At 35.7% G+C, this 23,612-nt stretch overlaps 2 protein-coding genes across 4 annotated transcripts in view; both read right to left on the reverse strand.

The window, feature by feature from the left end:
- The window catches only part of LOC120327594 (plexin-B2-like), a 51,187-nt gene extending 47,915 nt beyond the window's left edge, over positions 1 to 3,272 (reverse strand). The window contains exons 1-2 of one of the 2 annotated variants that reach the window (XM_078114842.1): positions 3,015 to 3,272; positions 1,473 to 1,677 (exon numbers count right to left, since the gene is read on the reverse strand). In XM_078114842.1, coding sequence (XP_077970968.1) covers positions 1,473 to 1,677; positions 3,015 to 3,238 — 429 coding nt within the window. In that variant the 5' untranslated portion in view covers positions 3,239 to 3,272. The remainder of the gene's footprint in view (positions 1 to 1,472; positions 1,678 to 3,014) is intronic. The other variant, XM_078114843.1, reaches the window with a different exon arrangement.
- A 14,311-nt stretch (positions 3,273 to 17,583) lies between these two features.
- Positions 17,584 to 23,612, reverse strand: part of LOC120327520 (intermembrane lipid transfer protein VPS13D-like) — a 101,077-nt gene continuing 95,048 nt past the window's right edge. For both annotated transcript variants that reach the window (XM_078114635.1, XM_078114634.1), the window contains 4 exons: positions 22,897 to 23,006; positions 22,245 to 22,376; positions 21,641 to 21,790; positions 17,584 to 20,751 (listed from right to left, as the gene is read on the reverse strand). In XM_078114635.1, the coding sequence (XP_077970761.1) occupies positions 20,518 to 20,751; positions 21,641 to 21,790; positions 22,245 to 22,376; positions 22,897 to 23,006 (626 nt within the window). In that variant the 3' untranslated portion in view covers positions 17,584 to 20,517. The remainder of the gene's footprint in view (positions 20,752 to 21,640; positions 21,791 to 22,244; positions 22,377 to 22,896; positions 23,007 to 23,612) is intronic.

Below are 23,612 nucleotides of genomic sequence, written 5' to 3' on the forward strand. Positions count from 1 at the left end.
TCTGAGTTGAAATTTGATAACACATGGGATTTTCACGGACGTAATGTTGTTAAAATCGACGTATGTTTTTCTCAGTACCAGGTGATATGACAACATCTTGTGTCCAAATAGAAATTATTGGAAGAATGAAAATCTGAATGACCATTTGGGCCATTCCCAAATAAACTGAATGAATGTAAATAGATTTTTAGGTAAATATTGCATATATACTATCTATTCATACTATTTGTATAATTAAACTTAAATAGCAGAATTCAACAATATCAGGCTAATTTGATATCTCTCTAATCCTTGCTTAGAGGAAAAAAATCAGTGACCTTGGAAATGACAAATCGATTCAATTTAGAAATCCTCAGGTATTCGGGAAAATAACAGCACTATTCATAACCACCAATTAAAAATGAAACGAGAAGGAAAAACTAGCAATTTCATATATATTTTGTTGTTTTAATATTCCACCAATGAGAGGATTTCTAATTTTACAGAAAATCAAATATTGTTGGACACAAGCGGCAATTACAAAACCTAGTTTTTGCCAATCAATCACAACATAATCCTCTTATCTTGAGAGAGAAAAATGTAAATTCTTTATGGAGATTAAGTAAGAGTCATTATAGGAGTATGTCATTTCAGGTTATGGTATTTAGCAACGATGAAATATTTCTAAAACTAAATTCTTGAGTGTCTGCAATTTTTAAAACATTTTTCGGCACTCTAGAAGTTAGCTTTGTGTGCCAATAAAGGTAACTAATTACGTTCGCCAAATTGTGTAAAGGAACTGAAGCCTATGGGCATGGGAATATTTACTTGGCTAACATAGACAGTCCCTGAACTCGTAATAGAACTAAATTAAGGAAAATCGGTATAAAATTATGCCCTAACCCTAACCTGGTACACACACTGCGGAAGCACCCATTTTTCCAGATGTCAATATCATGAAACTTTCTTCAACACTAAGCAATGATTAGAGAGATATCAAATTAAACTGATATTGTTGAATTCTACTCTTCCAAGTTTAATAATACAAATAGTATGAATAGATAGTATGAACAAAGAAAAATATATAAAAATTAAACCGTTCTCAGACATAAAACAAAGGCGTAATATATTGACTAACAATTTGCTGTAACAACAACTAAATTCCAGCCCAATTAATGAATTCCTAAAATCTCTGTCAGGTTTCAATCAGCATATCACTTTCTGCAATGATTGTAGCACATTGTCTTTTGAGATTTCAGTTTGGCTGCAAAGTCATGGATTTCACATTGTTGCGTCATAACATTAACAAAGGATATTAAAAAATAGCAATGCATGGAAACTCAACTGTTATCAAAGTACCCCTGGAAATATCCTCGTGAACCCCTGGGGTTCGAGAATCCCAGGTTCAGAACCCCTGTTTTAATCTGTATTTGGCCATTGATACAATGATATTGGTACAAGATAGTATTAATGGGATAAATGAGAATACATACCTGATAAATACTTCCACAAACTAGCAATCTTCCTCTGTCAATATCCATTAATAAAAGTTTGTTATAATTATCGCTGAGCTTCAAAACATTCTGATTTGGTTCACATTGCTTGCCATAAGGTAAACACTGAACTGAATCATTCACTGGTCCAGTATCAACTTGATTGAGAGAACTTGTGGACATGTCTTTGGAAAGTTGGTAAATTCTGAATTACAATTTGAGTATTAATAATGAACAGACACAGAAGTAGGAATCACAATTTGTTTCAAGTGAGAGTTTTCTTTTGTATCGAACTAACTAACACCACGTTCCTTCATTTCAGAAAATGTATATATCTCGCATTTACAGGACACACTTTACGGTAATTCAAATACATAACTTTCAAAATTCCAAATATGACAGCTGTGGATGAACATAACCTATTTGTTACGGTCGTCTAACATCCAACATGACATTTTAGGAATGGACACACACGAAACATGTGCAAATCCCCTAAATGCTGAATCCGACCGCTGGGTATACAGTTTATCAAGTACTATTACAATGTGAAACAAGAGTATTATATACAAGTACTTAATGGACTACTGGTACTATCATGTCATTGTAAAAGCACTAATTTTGATTCCATTTCTTTCAGATTGGATAGGTTAAAAAGTGGGGCAATTGTCTAAGCTCTGAAAAAAAAAATTAAATATGAAGATACGAAGATTAGCGGACTGCAACTGGGCAGACGACATATCACCAAAGCCGAACCAAACAGGTTAATGTCATATTTTTATGTTTTGTGAAAACTGCAGTTTTGTAATTGATTTGTTCTAACAATATAAACCTGAAAATGGACGCAAGACCTTTTTAAACAATATTTTCTCAAAGCAATTTCACTTAAACTCACTCAGAAATTGGAGAGAATGTTCCATGAGTAAAGCTAAGAATGACAACTGAAATGTCAAAAGCTACTGACACTATAGGGCTTAACTAAAATCAAAATGAAAACAGGTATAGCTTTGATATCCAGACCAAAACATGGTCTCTGGTCTAAAATGACAGAAAATCAGAAAAGTCCAATCCCGAAAAATATGACATAAGCTATTTTGGGATTACTCTGCAATATGTTGGTAGCCTTCATACTAAAGCAGCACCCTAATATAATTACATCTTCATGAAAGTACAGAATATCCTCGTATTTTTCCACGCACACGAGTACTTATAGTGGGCGTAGCCTAAAGATCTTTGCATATAATATTCATAACCCCCACCTGACTACCTCGTCCAAAAATTATGTTATCCGCACGTTTTGACAGCGATCCGTATACTTTGGAAGGACTTATTACGTCACTGTGATCTAGCAGTGACGTCATTTTCGGATGACGAAGTCAGGTGGGGGTTAGAAATGACATATGACAAAAATTGGTGATACAGTTCAACTAAAAGCAGCCTATTTGTGGGCGCGTATTTCGAGAGAACCAAAATGGGAATGCACAATTGTGTATTTGTATCAACCCCAAATTCAAGATTTTCTCATAAAAATACAAAGCTAAATACCTGTTAACAGCAGAGATGTAGACATATCCATCCCTGTTATTGAGTGTCAGATGAAGTAAAGGAAATTGAGAATCGCCCTCAAATTTATGTGAAATATATCCATTTTTTGCAGAAGTAGTTGAAGACCAAGTTGGCTGAATAATAAGTAAAAGCAAAGATATGCCAGCAATTTTATTCCATATTATGTCCATTTTGCCAGCGTTCAGATCCGCTACTCCTAGCATAAACTCCCAACTACAGTTTCTTTTTTGTAGCACCAATACAAATAACAAATATATATATATTTCACTTGTTTCAATAAATTCTAAGAAGGAAGAATATGTAAGACTACAGGAATACAACCACTGAAGCATGAAAATTTCAACAAAAAGAGGATAGGTATGACTATAGAGAGTACGGCATAGTTCTAAGACATCAATTATAACAGTGAATAAAACCCAAATTGTCAAACTGGCACCGCACAATAAACTAAAAGGAAGCGCAATCAAAAAACATTGCCATTGGACTGCACATAAAAACATAATCTAATTTGGCGAGAGAGAATTTTAGTCATATGAGGTCTAACAAGATTGATTTGAATTATTATTGTGACAAGCATGGTGCGACCTAATACATCTGCTCTCGCCAGACGCCCTCGTTTATGCGCATAAGAGTGTTTGCTTCAATGAAACAAATGTCCTAATTTCATAACAACTTTTTATATGAGAGAGCGTATTATTAGAGAATTTTTTAAACTGTCATCTCTCATTCTTAGGGCCTTTCAAAAATAATGTTTTATATATTTATCATGAATGTTGGCTGACCTCAATACAGACGCAATATGCCAGGTGTATCGTGAAATCTTGGAATCGGAGAACTGCACCCTTTCGAAAGAAGCGATTAGCCTACTCAGGCAAATGAATGTTCCCAATTCTGACCTCATAGAATTCTTCTTATAATTCGTTTTATGATTTTAGATGCATATGTTAAGAGTTTTAGCGAGATATAGCATATATATATCTTCATGACAACAATTTTGTTCCAAGATATTCAATATTTCATGAGAAAGTACTGATAGTTGAATCCAGTTCTTTCATGCTGAGCTAAAGCTGTGCGTCAATGGAAGCCAGATGTGCCTGCGTGCGCCAATTGAAATTCAGTGACATCATCGGACCTCGTTTTCGCTGCAGATCGTTGTCTGCTCATTTCTAACAAGCACTTCTGCAAATTTACTTTCTTTCGGTATAAAGATATATACAGGTATATCGGATTATTTTTTTGCCGAGGAACCCAATGGTGGTTGTTCTAGGTTACGCTTTTTTAAGTTCAATGCGCAACCTCATACTGTTTTTGCACCAATATTGAGAAACAGCAACAACCTGTGTTCTTGAAAATAAGAGTCCATGTTCATCGTTAAAATGGGATTATCTGAAACTACACAATGTCGCTCGATCTGTAAAGTGTGCCGCAACTGAAGGTGTCAGGGATCTGGGCTTCACTGCTATAACTCTATACCAGAATAAACTCTGAAAGTGGTACCGGATACAGGTATAATTGATACAGTATAGTACAGTAGTACGGTAAGTAATACAGTACTGTATGGTGATAGTTCAGTGATAACAAAATATCAGGCATATCAAGCAGTCTACCATCTGACCATACCAATGACAGAATCAAGTTACGATAATGGTAGTTTCGTACCTAACATACTTCTAGTGGGCGTAGCATGACAATTTTTCACGTATCAATCCTAACCGCGATCGTACGTATATTTGGCAAGCTCTATAACTGTATAACGTGATTGTGATGTCGTAGTGACATAATTTTTGGATGACGTAGTCAGATGGGGGTTAAGATTGACATATCAAAAAATATGCTACGCCCACTAGAAGTACGTTAGGTACGAAAATACACGAGACCCCTAATCCACTGTCCGAACAGAGTGTTCTCCCTTCATTCTGCCGATTCTAAAATGCATATTTTTATTTCATTCTGGACGACATACAGGCATATGTCTGTATGTAGTACAATGAGTATTTCCAGTATGACTATCAGACTATGGTGAAAAAATAAACTACAGAACAATGACATGGGTACTGATTACCATAAAGTACAGACAGAAAAGCTGAAAGATGCTAGTCTACTGGTACACTGTAATCACTGCCATCGCAGAATTACCCTTACAGCAAAAGAAGATAAAATATGCCTAAACAGAACAAGAACAGCGAAAGATTGAAAAAAACGAAATCTCCGACTCTCTGACCGTACAGTCGTACCGGTACGGTACGGGTGCTGCCATAGGTACAGTACAGCTATGCCCATAGGGATAGTAATACAGCGGAACTACGAGATCGGATGGTTCTGGTAAGCCTAGGGCAAACGACGCACAAATATATGTCCTAGAATTGCAGAACAAATTCAAAACACTTTTTCCTTATACGGTAATACGTAGAATTACAGAACTTTGTCTTGGACAATAATAGATTTTACATAAACGAAACGGCGAAACTCAAACAGAACTTACAGAAGTACCGGTACGGTAAGTACCGTGGCGAAGGGAACAAGCGATTCGGCGATGGCGACCCTTGTACGAATAGCGGGCGAGGCAAATTGTGGGTTTGGTCAATGAAAATCACGATAGGCGTATGCGAAGTGCGAACTGTAATGAGTTACACTCAGTTACAGAATGCTTGATTTTATGTAATTGACCAAAAACCGATAATAATTTATCCCTGGAAAATTCTCCTATACCGGTACTTTTTTACTATTGCAAAAATGTTGATACTTATTTTGAGTGTGTTTTAGAGTGGCCAGAAGAGATAAAAGAGGGGCGAAAAATCCAAGGGGGCGATTGCGTATTATCGATTAGACAAATTTAGTTAAAATCGCTGATTGTTTTTTCCAGCATGGGTAAACAGGCCGTAAACAGCGGCATTTTGTCGTAAACTATATTACCGGTAATTCTCCCTATCTCACGATTCCCCTGGTCATGGGCCAGAGGACGTCGATGAAGGGTATTTTTTTCGTCCGGAACTGTGCGTTAATTGCGGAGAACTCGCTATTATGCGATCATCTGAGACAAAAAGCTACGAAATTCAATCTCCGACTGAAAATAAAGAGGTTAATATAAATAATAAAAAGCGGTGACATAACGGAAAACACCATAAATTTTGTTTTCGGAGTGCCGCGACAGATTAACCCTTCCGCGGAGATACCGGAATTTTTTTTATCGGAAACTGATCAACGAAAAAATCGTTTTAAAATCGTTTATCCTTGTGGAAATAATATAATGCTAATTAGATAGATTTTTATTCAATGCTACCGCCTTTTTTAATCGTGGGTCATTCCAGTTCACATTTCACAATGTTCTCAACATATCGTTTCCAATTTATTATCTTGCATGGGTTGGTTCGAATTCTGAGATGAATAATAATTATGTGGAGTAGGATTGCTGGACCTTTATAGGGTGGACTGGCAACCTGACGAAAAATCGTGGTACACCAGCACATGATTACGTTGTTTTATCGGCTTTTTTTCATCGGGATAAAATTGATATCTTATTAGTTTACCATTACTGGATAGCTGATGTTACATGCCTATCTAACATACAAAATCTTTTATTAAAAGATTTAAAATGTTTTACTAATTAAATTGCATCGACCCTCTGACAGCTGTAAGGTTTAGCAAGAACAACAAGGCTCGAGACTAATTATTCTTATAGTGAGCTTCGGAACTAGATCACTTGCGTTTCATTCCACACAACTTAACATAGTATATTTTTAACGGAGCGTTTTTTACAATTCTACTTTATGGCTATCTACTCTATTTCCTAATTTACTAATTACTAATTCATTTTCTTTTGGTAAGGCGATAGAGTTTGCATGTTACTTCTTATCATACCTAGCTGCCAATACATTTTTAAATACTCGTGGAATCGAACAAAATCAAAAGCTGGGAAGATCACTTCAATACTACTGCACAAAGCTTTCTTCTACCTAGACAGACTTGAACAAAGCCACAAAGCATTGTTAACACAAATCTTCAAATTCTAAATCGATTATCCTGATCTGTAGATGAACAGTGGGAAATTTGAATTGACATCATCTGGTATCTAAGAAAATTATTAGTTATTGACATTGTTATAGATTCCAATTTCCAACGCAGAGTGCAATCATAAAAATGACTGTAATGACAGAATAAAATACTATTTATTCGCAAATTGACTATCGTCGAATGTGAAATTTGATAATGGATTCCATTAATAAAGACTACCTGCACGCAAAGTTGGATTAACCATTGAGCAAAAATAAGAACCATGGTGTAACTGTAGACGTTCCGTTTTAAAATTTTAGGCGAAGAATTCCCAGTTAAAAGAATCAGGAGAACTGAATGTAAGAAAAAGTTGTTTTCTTTTGTACTGATAGATTTGATTTTTTCCGATGAATGAGATTTTTGTCCTTGTCCTTTTTAAGATGATAATTGTCCTTTAATTTTTCCAACATCGTTTTGCCCGATAGTTATAGTACTGTGTTTGATATCGTTCCGTTCTTAAATCGCCTCCGTTTATGTATTTGAAGCTTTTAATTATTCTTTTTAATTTTGCTTTGGTCCGACTCAAATAGCCAAAAAAGAATTTTATTTTAGCTTGGAACATGGCACAGTTACCTATATTATTGATTTTTTCGAGAATGCAGATGAAAGTGCGGATGGAATGTTCACTTGTTTGAAAAACACTACGAACAATTTACAACTTGCTTGGAAAAGAGTTTTTTGTTTAAGTGCAGATAACGCAAATTGCAACTTTGGAGAAAAACATTCTCTTTATACTAATGTTCGCACACTCGCAAATGATGGTGTATTATTAAGGCTAACTGCATTGCACACATTGTACACAATACATTGTAATTTGCTTTAGGAAATTCGAATGTTGACATTGAAAATATTGTCTTGAAAATTTACAGTCATGTCTCAATGTCAGCAAAAAGACGGGAACAAAAGAGACGGAATTTCATGAAATTCTGCGTCATGTACCTACTACGTGGCTATCTCTGCAACCATGCATCAAAAGAATCTTACTTTTTTGGAAAGCTTTAAGTTCTTATTTCTTGAGCAGACCAGCTGAATGTTCCAAACAATTACTTGAACTTCTTATGATTGACAAGGAGTCAGAAGTTCCTCAGCTTATTGAAATGTATTTAATATTCTCACAACATGTAATAGAGATATTTAAATTAGCTGTTTAAGAACTGAAAAAAAATGAAACTTCAACAGCATATGTTTCCATTATTCTTACTAAAGTAAGAAATAGGTTAGAATCTCCATCTGATGAATAATATTTTTGGGTATGATGTTCACCAACTTCTTGCAAATGTGAGTTTTGGATAATTTTTCTCCAGAATATCAGACACTTGTAAAAATTTGGGGCATTTGAAGCTGAAAGACAAACTTAATTTGAATATGGATGACCTATTTGATGAAGTTGCACTCATTCAAGTAAATTTTGGCACGATTCAAAGCACTAACTATTCACAGAATACAAAATAACAAGGGGTAAATTGCAATCTTAAGTGTGTTAATGTTTTCAAAATAGTTTTATTTGTGCTCTCTATTCGCGGAACCTCAGCTTATTGTGAACGCATTTTTAGTGTGATGTCAGTTAAATGGCGCAGTGAAAAGAACATATGCTCCATACGACTAATGAAAAGTGAGCTTTTATTATACTTCAACTTGAAAGACACGTGTTGTGAATTTTCGGAAAAAATAAAACGTGACCTACAATTGCTGAAGTCAGCAAAGAGTCAGGACAAATATAACTTTAAGAATTATAAACTTATGCAACTGCAAAATTAGAGCTCGATTGGGTCAATGTTATATGAAAATGAAATGAAAAACACATGAAGATTATTTAATATATATTTTTAGCTTGTAGATCATTTGTATTTCATTGTTTTATATTGTTCCTTCCTGCAAGTTACAAAATAAATGATGACGGTAATCTATGTCCTTTATTGAAACTTTTTACAGTTGGCAACCCTACACACAAATCACATTGGATTTCGATAAAAACCATTCCCACTGAAGTTGTAACGCCAGGTCATGAAATATTATTGTTTTTTTTAATTTTTCTGTTGTTGTTTAATTACTTTACACTGCCTTTGTTATTGTTGTAGTAGACTATTAGTTGCGTGCGTACTGGATCACGTCAATTTATCTTATATTGTGCATCGCTTGTGTGTTTGTTATCCACCCGCTATTTTCGTGTGCACGCGTGTTCGAATTTCGCACCGAAGTACTGTCACCCGAATCATCTTTCGTGTGGTTTGTTTTCGAATTTGCTTGTATTATTTGCTGTTTGGGATAAACTAGCACGTGCATAAGCGCGTCTTAAATCTTTTTAGATTTTACTTACTTTCCTGATTCTCCGTATATTTGTTCGTTTTGCCATGTATTGTTTTTTGTTTTGTCGTACCGTAAAGTAGAAATAAACTTACTTACTCAGTCAAATAATTGTTTCAGATGCTGGTTGTGCAGAAGGCCGTAACTGTCCAGCGATTTTGCGTGAAATCCAGCAATCATTTAGCAGATAAACATTGGCTTCATTAAATGTTTTCCAGATAATTGTTTTTTTAATTGTCTGAGCGCAGAATTCACCAGCACTGTTTTGATTTGTTTGTATGTATCTTGATTCACTGTATCACATTTTCACCAATGCCAAATCAATGAAGTTTTCATGGTTTTCGACCCTCCTCGTCAACTTATCACATTACACCTACACACGTTATTGGACACGTTTAGTGGCCATAACGATCGTTTCAATATTATGTTGTTGTTGTTGTTGTTCTTGTTCTTTGACACGTTTTTAAAAAATCGCTTTTCTCTTCGATTACTGGACCAATTGCTTTGAAATTTTCAGTGGTTAAAGATTAATTTCTTCGCTAGAAGGCTATTACTTTCATTTATTTCAAAATTTTGCGTGAATTCTATGAAATTTGATATTTCGTCTAAAATTTTGCTGTATTATTTTTTATCCATGGGAACACGGATTTTAGTCAGTGTCATGACTGGCTGTACGTTTTGATTCTGCAAAATTCTTGCTACTGGAAATTCAGAACTTTTTTGAGGGTACCGGTAGCGTCAAAGGTACCGGTAAAGACTGATTTGCTCTGGTCTAACGTGTCCATATATTTGTGCGTAGCTCTCTTGTCTTTGTATCGGATCGAATTGGTCCTTATTAGCCTGAGTATTTTAAAAGTAAGCACCAGCCCGAAAGTTTAAGCTTTTTTAAAGGTTTTGCTCGCTCTCTAGAATTCTCCATTTTTAATTTGTATGTATTGTCAGATTGTGAAGTTTTCAAAATAAATTATCTCGCGGCGGTGTGGCTCATCGTGCCAAGCGTTAGGAATACGCTCGCCACCGCACCTCTAATTACTCTGCGTGGGTTCGCTCGCAGGTTCGAATTCCATGCGGGATGGTTATGTGCGAGAGGATTGCTGGACTCCTCGCCGGCGTAGGGTGGTTCACGTAACCGCTGGTCGATTACGGCTTCCTCCACCATCAAGTCCATGCTTCCGAAAACAAATAACTAACTAATCCCATACACAACATGGAATGGTAACCGGACGAGAGGCCGTGGTTCGCCATATGGATATGGTTAAGCCGTCTTATCGGCTTTTCTTTCCCTCGGGATAAATATGTAAATCCTTATCCTATCTATCTAATTCTTCCCCACAGTATTCGAACCCATGCAAGGTAATCAGATGTGCGATGAAAAGTGTCTTCCTAACACTTGCCGGACAAGAAGTGTCGTTTCGTTTTACTATGTTGTCAAAAATCGCTTTTCTCTTAAATTAATGGACCAATTGCTTTGAAATTTTTAGTTGCGAAGGCTTGTTGTCGCTAGAAGGTATTATTTTCATTTATTTCGAAAATTTCTGTAGACTTCACAGGATTCGTTTTTCACTTCAAATCAAAGTTTTATGTAATGACGTCACCAAAATTAACGGTTGCGTGCCGTGATTACATCTCAGTGGCCAGACTACCAGTACTTTGAAAGGTCTAAAATTTCGACGAATTCGAAATGGGCAAAAACGTGTAATACTGGTTCGATTTGGCCGTCGTGTCGTTATCTTTGAGCATAGCCTTTTCGTTTTACACTTGTTCTTTCGTTATCGCTGATGCGAAGTATCTGCCCCAGTTTCCTTATGCTAAGCATTTATCTGATAAAGAATCAAAATAGGTTTGGATTATTATATTTGTATTAATGAATTGATGATAAAATTGCACAAAGCAATCACGAACACAATTATAATAATAACACAAATTTGACAAATAATAGTTATTTTTAAAAGACTTTTTCAGTCACAAAGATGTGGTTTTAATATGTGGAGATAGTCCGACCACATTTACCCCAGTTTGTGAATACGCAATGCATTTTCTCATTTGACAACATAAATTCATGAATAATATGAGTGTGACACCTGTGGGCCTAATGCGGCCCACAATAAAAAAATGTTCGGCCCGCGGAGAGGTACCCGGTCCGCGAAACGAATTTTTAATTTACCGGTAGTTCAATTTAGTAATTCCAACCCCTTTGCGTTGCAAAGCCTATACCTGAGTCTAATTTATTATCTATGCCTATGATGTTACAATGCGTTTTTTGTACCTGCAACTACTAGAAAGCCTATGTTAGAAACAAGCGAACCGTGGTCTCGTCCAGTTATCTGTATCTGGCCCTTCTGTATTAAAGGTTGCACACCATTGTTATAATCAATTAATCTAACACCCTAATCAGCTTATAAGTCTAGCAAATGAAACAAAGAAACGATGCGAAACACAAAAGCATGGTTAGATATGAGTAGACAACAGGGCTCGAAGTCTATACTAAATCTGAAACGAAAACACTGAATATTAATTTTGTATCCATGAATAATTCTCACTTTAGCCAGCTTAGGTTCTGTCTCGGATAAGATATGGAACACACATTGCATTAAATCATCTTTTGTAAAATATATGATGTGTAGGGTTATTATAACAAAACACTTGTTCGTGTCAATATCTATAATATAATATATATAGTATAAATTAGTAGCCTTATCAGCTGTCAATAAAAAATTTGGGGCTCCCGAAGTATGCGAACCAAGATGGCGGACATCGGAATGTAATATGTGTACTAGGTTAGGCCATAATTTTAGGTATAAATACTACGGGAGGCTCTTGGCTAGTCTTCAAACTGATAATAGGACTAAAATGAGGAAAAATGGAAAAAAATTATCGCCTAACCCTAACCTGTTACCCATGTTACGTTCCGATGTCCGCCATCTTGGTTCGCATACTTCGGAAGCACCAAAAATTTAATAAAATATAAATATCCATTTTTTGAATTCACTAAAGGCAGACTTTGTGGGACATATGTCATACAAAAAATATATTTAGAAAATTGAACCATGCTTAGTTATTAGAAACAAACAGCTGTATATAGTTTGTAGCCATTTCAGTAACTTATCATGGCCCAGAAGACTACAAAAAAACATTGTTCTGATAGATTAGTTAAGCACTGCTCTATGAAGAACACAAATAAACTACCGTATTTTTTTATGATAATATTAATGGTATTACAGGGTGTTTGCTAGAAAAGCAGAAAAAATGAAAATCAGATGAGATCAAAGATAAAATGCAAAATAAATAAAATAAGAAACGTTTTATGCAAAATTACAAACTTATTAATATTCAAGAATTATTTTTTGTATTTTAATAAAAAATATAACAGTTCCAGTTGTATTTTAAATAACACGTAGAAGGGCTGAAATATGTGTCTCTGACTGAAACACCGACACGACCTCGATAGGACTGGGCATTTACGAATACCTGATGACTTCAGAATCGAATATTTGAAAAAAATGTAATTGTATTGACTGTTGATTGTAATGGCTCCTTTAGACACGTAAATCAATGTAAAACATGTAATCTATCACTCAGACAATTAGCTGAGCTGAAAGTCTCTACACAGCAAGAAACAGGTTTCATCCTTAAGAAAAGAGATGTCAGAATTGCATTGTGAAAATATAACTTCCATGAAAAAATGAGGAATTCACCTCAACAAACAAAAAACAAAATGGCGTCGATTTGAAAATTCCGTCTGAACCGATTCAAATAATTTACTACTCGATTCCAAATGTCTAGTCTAGACCTCGAGAGCCCGTCTTAATGCTATAGTATCTATAAGTGTGGCCTGGGCCAAAGTAGCATGTGGAACAAACGGAAATAATCTGATTTTCCATTCATCGAAGCTACATATGACACAGACAGTAGATATTATAAGCAGAAAAACATACACAATGTGTATGAAGACTTCAAGAACTGAAGAATAATTAAGCAGCATTAATATTACAAAAATAAAAATTTCGACACAAATTCTAACTCCAGTAAAAATTTTCGTTCTTCGGATAACTTTTCTAATTTTGCCAAAATTTGCCATCACGTGATCTGGTCTATTCATATACTTCTCCATTGGGTAAACAAATAATTTGAACAACACGAGCTGAAAAATAACATGAATCGAACACAAAGTGACGCGATCAATTATGTCCCAATCAGACTGAGTAATCAACACAAATTCTGACAAATCGGTTAAAATATCTTGCAGGAGACCAATAAAAAGATATGAAACTGCTATGAAAACGAACACAAAATTACTAATTATTTTTACAACTTTACTGTAAACTGGTTTAAGATCATCCGATTCATACAGTGCTATTTGTCGACGCCACTGTAGTACGTCTAGAACGCAAAAAGTGAGTAAACGGATCTTCAATGCCCACTCCAACGGAATAAATTTCAATATACTCCAATACCCAACCCAGCAAGCATAATCGTCATCACCATTGAGGAGGGAATGTAAAGCAAATGCGATGAGTATGATAGAAGAGAGATTAAAAATTTCCGCGACTATAATTGCCCATCTCATAAGGTCATCGGATCCGCCGCGTTTCAATCCTTCCAAACGTTTGCCACGTTTCGCTCTCCGGTAAACTTCCCAATTTTCTTCTTGGACTTTGTATTCATAATAAAGAGTAAAAATAATCAAATATGCGTTGAGCAGAGAAGCTATGGCTGTTAAAACAACAGCTACAATCCATTGTTGTTGGAAGTCGTCTTCATATAAGCCACAAATGATAGTTTCGTTGGAACTGTTTTTGGAATTATTCATTTTCAATCTAATATATGTCAGCTGTTGATCAAATTAAAAATAAAGAAAAAAATTTCACCTCGCGAAATAGAAGCCATAACTAGTGAACTCTAAGAACTAGTTTTCTTTTGTATCGATCTCACTAACACAGCGTTTCCCAACCTTTTTTGATCGCGGACTATTTTCTCACCGGCGAAAACCTTTGCGGACTCAAGGTGCGTTTATTGCAACCGTACTCTGTGTGAAGAAGCAATAAAACCAAACACAACGGAAATTGAACGAATTTCAAAATCGGATTTTTGCCGCAATTACGCGTCCGTAAGCAGAGTTGATTTTATTAGTGTATAATATCCTTTTTGTTGCAATATATTCAATCCATGACAACGACGAGAATTTAAAATGTCTTTCTATTTTAATTGTGTTCATGGTAACTCGCGGTTGAGTCGACTTACGACAAGATGATAGAATTACTTCTTTAAAATGCCACAGCAATCTGGTAACATGTTGATCGATTATATTTAGTATTGATAAACATTCTTAGAGATCTTGCAAATTTGTTATCGTCGTTAGAAAAATCCTACTATCTGCTATAAATTTCCACAAAGTACAACTTGATTTAGTACTTATTAAAAATATATTTAAAGTATATTTGTAAATCAAAAATACCGCCATGCTTTATTATTAATTTATTAATTTAATGGTGATCATTTTAATCTGCGGTTGTGTTGACGAAATAAAAGCAATACTAATCAGAAAATATCAAGACAATCCGTGGACACAAAAATGCGTGGTAATGTGCCCAATCATATTTTGTTTTGATTCGTATTTTTGTGAATTCAACAAATCTGAGTTGTTCGTACAACACTTACGGCGCTACAGTACTGTACGTACCAATGTGGAGGCTTAAGGGAAAATGCCCTGGTAGTGGTACATATACTACAGTACCACCCGAAATTTTGCGATTTGCAATGTCTAAAGAGGCGTTTTTGATCGGTCGTGTACAATCATAAAACAAAAGTTATGGTGTTCTCCGTTTTATTTTCAGTTTTCTGTATTGCCGATTTTTAATTTAGAAAATTTTGGTTGCCACCATTGACACCTACTAAAAAAAAATTATTTCTCGTTGTTCGAACTCGCGAGAAACACCGCGAGTGTGCTCGGGTTTTCGTCGGAAATTCGCAAGTGAGTTGTGAAATCCAATCGTTTTGACCTGTCGCGTCACCTGTTACCAAATTTTCGAATAGTGAATTGCTCTCCTAATAGTTGAATATTCGAATATATGCCCAGCCATACTCAGTAACTAGTAATAATTGACTTGATTAATGTTATGTGAATAAACTTGCTTTTTATGTGAATTTTTACGTAAATCGTAACTTGGCTGATAGCTAACTTTTGCAAAAACGTTTGCGGCCCGCAGTGAATTTCTGGCTCGTTGCGGACTCATTTAAACGCTTCGCGGACTCATTTGAGACCGCGGACTCACACTGCACTAACAACATGTTCCTTCATTTCGAAAAAAATGTATGCCGTACGTTACTTAGATTAAAATGACAGGTTTCCACGTTAATCTAATACATGATTTTCTAAACTCCTGACAGTCGCTCATTACCCATGCGCTGTGGTTGTTTGACGTCTGAAATCGGAATGGGTTCGTTGATTCGATCACGACATTCTAAGAACGCCAGTGGCTCTGAACTTATCATAACCCATTTAGAGATTTTTTTAGAAATACTCACAGCTTCAAACAAGATTCTAAAAGTTGTCACTGATATGCAGGCCTACCATGATTTTTAAGGGCAGAAATATTTCAGGTTAGACCTAGTTTAATGTTAAGCTGCCAAAAATGGAATGCATCTTTCCTTGTAACTCTCTTTGTTCACTCAGTTTTTATCAACTAAAACAATCTAAATTTCGCCAATTTACATCGGGACGTATTCTTGACCGATTCTGAAAAATGACTTGAAGACATATTTCTGCACTGAATCTACTTTCAACTGAATCAAACCAAGATTTGTATCGGGGAATATATCATAGGCTACATCGCGGAAGTAAATCCGGTTAAAACCGTCCGTGGCTGGAATTAATTTTTTTGAAATATACCTACTGTGACGTTTGACTGAGTTCTATTGACTACTTGAGTTTCGCAAGCAGTGAAGATTAATTCTTAAAGTTTGAATAGAGCTGGAAATGACGTATATTCCACCGTTACTCTACAAAGAATGAAAATGATAAAATATTCAATACCACTGCTGACACCCAAGCAACAACATGCACAATATGCATGACCTTTCAAAACATGATTTCATCTCTGTGAAACTGGTTTCGTAACGTTTTATCTAAGAAGGCTTGGCAATTCAATAGTAAAATAATTCAAAATACCTGTGGTTATAACTTGCTTAATCGAGTCTGTCGCCATATAGGATAGCATTGTTGCTAAAGCAAATTCGTTTTGTACCGATGTGGGTATCTTCAGGCTTGTCCATGAGAAACGTCCCATGGGATGGGATAGCACACATTTATATTTCCCATGCGACACGAAAAGCGTATGATTTTCAGTGAAATGATGGTAAAACATCTCGTTCTGGACTTCTTGTCGATATATTTTAGCATAGCTCTCTTGTTAGTTATAAAGACCAAAATATATTTAGCATTAACAATTACTTCGTGAAGGGGCTGATGGACACGTGTGTAATACTTAACAAAGTCCGTAAATTTTGTTGTTTTGCACGTCTCTTCGTACATGTAGTCCTATTTAGTAGACGCTAAACCTAAATTTAACTGTTTTCACTGAATTTTATTCCAATGGGAATCCTATGTGATGGGACAGGCATAATTGCTATGGGATGGGAAATGGGACAGAAAAATATGTCCCATGGACAAGCCTAGGGATTTTGGGATTCGCTGGACGCAAGATAAATAGAAATGTGACTCAATTTTGAAGTCAGAGCCCATTATTTATTCTAAGCAGAAAATTTCTGTCAATACGGACACGGGCCTGACTCTGAAAGCTAATATAAAAGTAACAGGAGAGCAATGCACAAATATATGAACTTGAGGGCCAAAACATAATACTTCGGAGCTCCAGAGGTATGTGTCCCAAGATGGCGCACAACCTGAACATAGTATGTGTGTACCGGTTGAGATTCAGGTTGTGCGACATCTTGGTGCCCATACTTCTGGAGCGCCAATATTTTACCCACAATTTTCCCCAAAACTATATCCTGAATTAATCTGGAACTGTAGAGCATCATAGGATAGGATTTACATATTTATTCCGGGAAAAGGAGAGTCGAACAGTTCACATCGGGTATATGATTAGATATATCATATCCAGTGGGCAGTGGTGGCGATATCCAAGATGGCGCACAACCTGAACATAGTATCTCATAACATGTTCATCTCATAATCGGTTTTGATCATTTTATTTCAAACGTGAATTGATGATAAAATTGCACAAAGCAATCACGAACAGAATTATAATAACACAAATTTAACAAATAAAAGTAGTGAGAGACAACGTACATAATTATCACAGTCATTTTCACAAACGCTACAGTGCCATTCTAATGATTATATTAACCAGACAGCTTCGCAAAATTGTTAAGTTAGGCACAAATATTTAATGAAGGCAGCTGGGTTATAGATGCATGCTCTTTCATAAAAGTTACCCAGTAGTTCTCAAAGTGGGGGACGAAGACAATTTTTTGAAGGGACTTGAAGCTAATTAACATTTTTTGTGGATTTGATTTTGTCCGCCTTATTTTGGATATTTGCATTTCTTTATTTTGGATATTTACGATAAATCTACATATTTTTTGAATAAAACATACTTTCGTCTTACTATCTGTTATTTGTAGCTTATGGTTAGCTAGGTATTTTTGAGGTGGGGCGCGAGACTTGAAAACTTCAAAGGACAAATTTATTTAATAAATCAGTATTTATGGACAATCCCATAAAGATAAATTTTAGTTTGATACACATCAGAGGTACGCACAGATTGACATCCCCCAAACAAAAAATTTACGAAAATTTATTAACACTTGAACTTCTGTTCGTGTATGATTGTACCTAAAAGTTCCAGTAATCTAGGCTGCTCAGCACAAAAGTATAATTAGTATTACAGATTGATCGATTCAGTGACAACACAAAGCATTTTCTCATTTGACAACATTAATTTATGAACACAATATTAATAGAGACTAAGTAATTGAACTAACACCCTAACCAGCTTATAAGTCTAGCAAATGAAACAAAATGAATGATGCAAACAATCATGAATGTGTGGATATGGGCAGACAACATGGGTTAAGGCAGTGGTCGGCAACCTTTTTCCAGTGACGAACCGGTAACCTTTTTCCAGTGACCGGTAAAGCCTGACCAAAATTTTGGCGGACCAATTTTATACAAACAAACTAATCTAATGAATTACATGCGTTAGAAAATGTATGTTGACAATACATTCAAAAACAAAGGTGATACTATTCACGTAACGAATTTCTTACGTTAAATCTTTCGTTTTTGTAATTGCCATTTTAAAAACCCAAACTCACATAAAGATAACAATGGCATTGTACGTTTTCATGTCACCTTTCTGCGGACCCGTAGTGACCTTTCCGCGGACCGGCGATGGGCCATGGCCCGGTGGTTGCCGACCACTGGGTTAAGGTATTTCTATACCAGTGGTTCTCAAACGACAGGGTACCTCACAAAGAGGGCGGCGTAGACATTGTTTTAGGGACATGAGGATAAAAATATTCGATTTGATCCAGTCCATCTTATTTTGGATATTTACATTTCTTTATTGTTTAGGGATTGCATTACCATCTATATAATTTTAAAAACATACTTTCACCTTACTATCTGTTATTTGTAGCTCATTGATAGCTAGTTATTACTTATCGCTCTTCAGCTTAGGTTCTGTCCGGGTTAAGATATGGAACACACATTGCAATAAATAATGTTCTAGGGTTACTAATAACAAAATACTCATCGTGTCATTATCTATCATATAAATTAGCAGCCTTATAAGCTGTCACGAATTTTTTTAAAAGTAATTTATCAATTTTCTGAATTTACTGACAGAGGCTTATCAAATTTGTGTGAAATATGTCAAACAGAAAATGGAACATTTATATATTTGAAAAAAATGGAGCCATGCTCAGTTATTGAAAGCAAAGAGCTGTAAATATTTTGTGGCCATTTCAGTAATTCATCATGGCCCAGAAGACTACCATTGTATAAACATATTATATAAAAAAACATTGTTCTGATAGAATAGTTGAATAGTAGAACACAATCTTTTCATGAATATTTACGTTATTTAATTGAAGGACTCATTCAGGTTCATTCGATGACTAACTCTAAGCATCAGAGTGCATAGTGCTGATCATAAACTTGCATTGGTGTGCACATGTTCGTATAATTTCGTGCTCTATCAGTGTAAAAAAAGTGAAGGTAATGAGGGAAATTTAAAAAAATTTATGAGCTAGTCCGGGGATTATATTTTACATAAATTGCTACTTGCTCTTCGTTCTATAATATGTAAGAAAATGTCATTCCACATAAGTAAAGAATGGGAAATACATATACATCCCGGGAGAGCGGAAAGACGGTAAGATGGTCACGGCTTCTCATTCGGTTACCAGTTCATGTTGGATATGGAATTAGTCAGACAGTTATTTTTTTCATATGCATGAACTTGATGGATGCATTGATTGATAATATATATTATTATTAGAATGGGACCTCCTGAAGTATGCGCACCAAGATGGCGCACAACCTGAAATATCAACACATGCACAAGTCTGTAAATTTGCTTGAATACAAAGATTCAATTAGTGCTATAAACGGCCCAGCATATCAATTGACTATGTCAGGAGTTATGCACCGAGTAGCTCTGGTTATTATCGAAAAATATTTACATGGGAAAATATTGTACAAAATTGATTTGCGAGAGTTTTTTCTATATGATGTGAATAATTACTTTTCCATAAGTTTTCTAAAGCAATTTAATGATAGAGGAGTCACCTACATGTATTGTAGATACCATGACACGAGACATGTTTCTAGTTAACACTCTGGAAAAACGCTACACCTTGGCAAAGATTGGCCTTGTAATGATATCATTTTTTTTTTGTTAAAAACAATGGTTTGCAACATGGTATAGATGTTTGATGAAAACCGGAAGTATTCAAAATCCCAAAGGAAAGGTTTTCGTAGAGCAGAGTTATTTTTTGAAATGGCTCAGTGTCAAACAAAACAACCATGAATTATAGCTTTCGTGTATAACATTGTTTTTTTGTGTGTGAGTATGGCCATAATTAAAAACACTTCGGACCATCAGACCTCGAGATCAAATGCTTTATCACTTTCTGTATCATCAGAACTAATAGGCAGAGTTTCAGCCTGTTCTGAAGCAAGCATTTTTGCATAGTTTACGTGGTCACAAATTCGTCTCGCTGTCGTTTCAGAGTGACAGATAATTTGTGGCTTTTTTGAAACGGAACCATATCGCTGAGAATGAAGGGAACTTGATGAAGCTGAGTAATGAAGATTTCTATCTGATCTGGTATCCTAGAAAAGAAACAAGATGGAGGTATTGTAAAAGAGAGAACTAGTTCCCAACCAGAGCCTGTGGCCCTTGAAGTGGTCAGGGCCACCATGCTGAGTGCAAAACAGATTTTACTTTTCACTTTACAAAAAAAACTACCCATTCTTCCTACTTCCCTTGCTTAATACGATTATTTCACAAAGCAGTTTTCACTCAGCATGGATTGTTTGAACATAGTGAGATTTGGAATCTACCAATCAAAATAACACCATAAATACCACTGGAATTATAAACGAGGAGAGCCATGAGTGCAAAAAGCCTCCAGAACAAACCATAAAAGGTTGGAAACCACTGTTCTAGTTCTATTTTGATTCCATTGATATGGAAAGTCTGGCAATCACTAAGGGAGATATGAGCTATGAAGTATTGATAAATAAATCTTCAAATTCCAAGACATAGTTGTATTAGTGTGTGCAATTGTGCACCAAACCCCAATAAATTCATCTCATTTTAATAAATATTAGTATTTGCCTATTTAAAGTCATGCTCAAAGTTAGAGGGTTAAAACACGGTACACCTGTAATATGTGTATCAGATTAGAGCTAGGCCATAGTTTTATTCTGATTTTCCTTATCTTAGATCTATTACGAGTTCAGGGACTGTCTGTGTTAGCCAAGTGAATATATCCTCTGCCCATAGGTTTCAGTCCCTTTACACAACTTGATGTAAAGTAGGCGAACAAAATTAGTTACTTCCATATTGGTATACACACCTATGAAGCGCCGAAGTTTGTACTGGTGTGTACAATACAATTGGGCACCAATTTTAATATGTATTAGTATCAGTAGGTACTTGTCTGGAGCCATGCTCAAAGTTAAGAGGTGAAAACACTCTATAAAAAAAAAACCCAACCATTTTGATAGCAAGCTCCAGTCCCCATTCAGCTTGTTGTGATACTGGTCTAGCATTCAGTAGATCCTGGTAATTCACTCTCAATGATATCCCATCAGGATCCGGTTCTTTGTTTCTCATTAGATAAACCCGTTTGTTGGTGACAAGAAACTGAAACAGAGAAATGCTAGAATATATGAACGAGAAGTATTAATACCCAAGTAGCACTGGTAGGGTAGCATATGCCAGTGTTTCCCAACCTTTGGGTCGTGGCCCAAAAAAGGGTCAGCTGAAAATTTTCTCGAGTCGCTTGTCTTTTCACCAAAACCCTAAAAGTTAGTTATGTTTTTTTAGAAAATTTTATCGTTCATATTTTATTTGGTATTGAAGTGTTGCTCAATAGTAATTGTACATGTGGGAATATCACAGCGTAAAAACTTCCCAATAAAAATACATAGACGACATAGACATTACTATATCTTACCAACATAATTATCTACACAATATTAAAACTGCCAAATCCATGCATGATACTCAGTGGCATAGCACTTCATTAGTTATTTTATTTTGAAATTTCCATAAAAACACACAGACAATGTTCAATAAATATCACGCTATATCTCACCAGCATGCTCTCTTTCCCTCTTCTATTAATTTCAATAAAAGAATAAATCCATTCATCGTAATTACTTCCATTGATTGAGTAAAGGAATTGCTGACTTTCAGATCTTGAATCTGAGAAACATTCTAAGCAACCCTGCAACAAAATTTATGGTTGAACTTTTAGAAAAATTTGGGTAGAAGATGAATGAATTTGACTGAGTTTCCTCAGATCCAGACAAGCTTGGGGCAAGTAGCCGTTGTTCAAAACCTTACTGGCCTAAGAACACTTATGCGACATGTACCTTTTGCAAGGCTTAACTGTTGTGTTGCATCATGCTAAGCGCTAGGAGTACGATCGCAACCGAATATCTGATTACCCTGCGTTTGAAGGTTCGAATCCTGTGGGAAATCATTATTTGCAAAAAGATTGCAGGGCTCCACATTGCCGAAGGGTGGTTCACATAGCCACTGGTCGCCTACGGCTTCCTCAACCTATACCTAATTTAGACTGGTAACCGGGCGAAAAGCTGTGGTTAGCCATAAGTTTAGGCAGATTTTCCTCTCCCCTGGGATAAATATGTAAATCCTATCCCTAGTTCGGGTCTGCTGCATTAAAATAGGACAACAGACATGAAAAACGGAAGTAAACTTTAGCATCACATGTAGCAACAAACCTGAAAGCTGTGACAAGTTCTTGGCAGTCTAACTTTCTTGACATTCATGTCACTTGAAATACTCGAATCACGAACAAATGAGGCCGTTTCAGATGCAAAATCTAGAACACCTGGAATGTATTAAAAACAAGATAAATAAATGCTGTAATATCAGTATCAAGCCTCTGCCCTACATTCCTGCTGCCGTTCCAATGTTTCACGCACATAGGTGCTTAGAGTCATTTTTTTTTTCGTTTTCTGTATATCGGGCATCTCCTGGATATTCAGGTCGCCTCGACTTTTATCACTTTTCATATTCTTTTAATCATTGTTTGACTTTTCCATTGTATTTTAAATACTGTTAGACTTTATCACGGTTGTCGCCGCTCGAAAACCAGTATTGGTTTCTTGCAACTCCTATCAGTTTTTGCGTCTTTTTACATTCTGTTTTCATTTAGTGTATTTCATGTATGGTGAAAAATAAATCACTGATTACTGCTAAATGTTTGTTTTTGATTCTTGTCCAATGATATAATACAAAGACTGGCCTTATTGTCAGAGTTGGACCTGACTATGTAAGCATTGCAGTTTGGGTCCCCAAGTTAAACTACGTTCCCCTCAGGAATGATTCTAGCCTTGGTGAAAGAATTGTTAGCTCTATCTTTATTGTATTTCTGGCAACTACCATTTCGCCAGATGGCTAAGCATGACTTGTGATGTCATCAGTCACAGATGAC

This window comes from Styela clava, chromosome 7 (genome assembly GCF_964204865.1).
Source record: "Styela clava chromosome 7, kaStyClav1.hap1.2, whole genome shotgun sequence".
Classification (NCBI taxonomy): Eukaryota; Metazoa; Chordata; class Ascidiacea; order Stolidobranchia; family Styelidae; genus Styela; species Styela clava.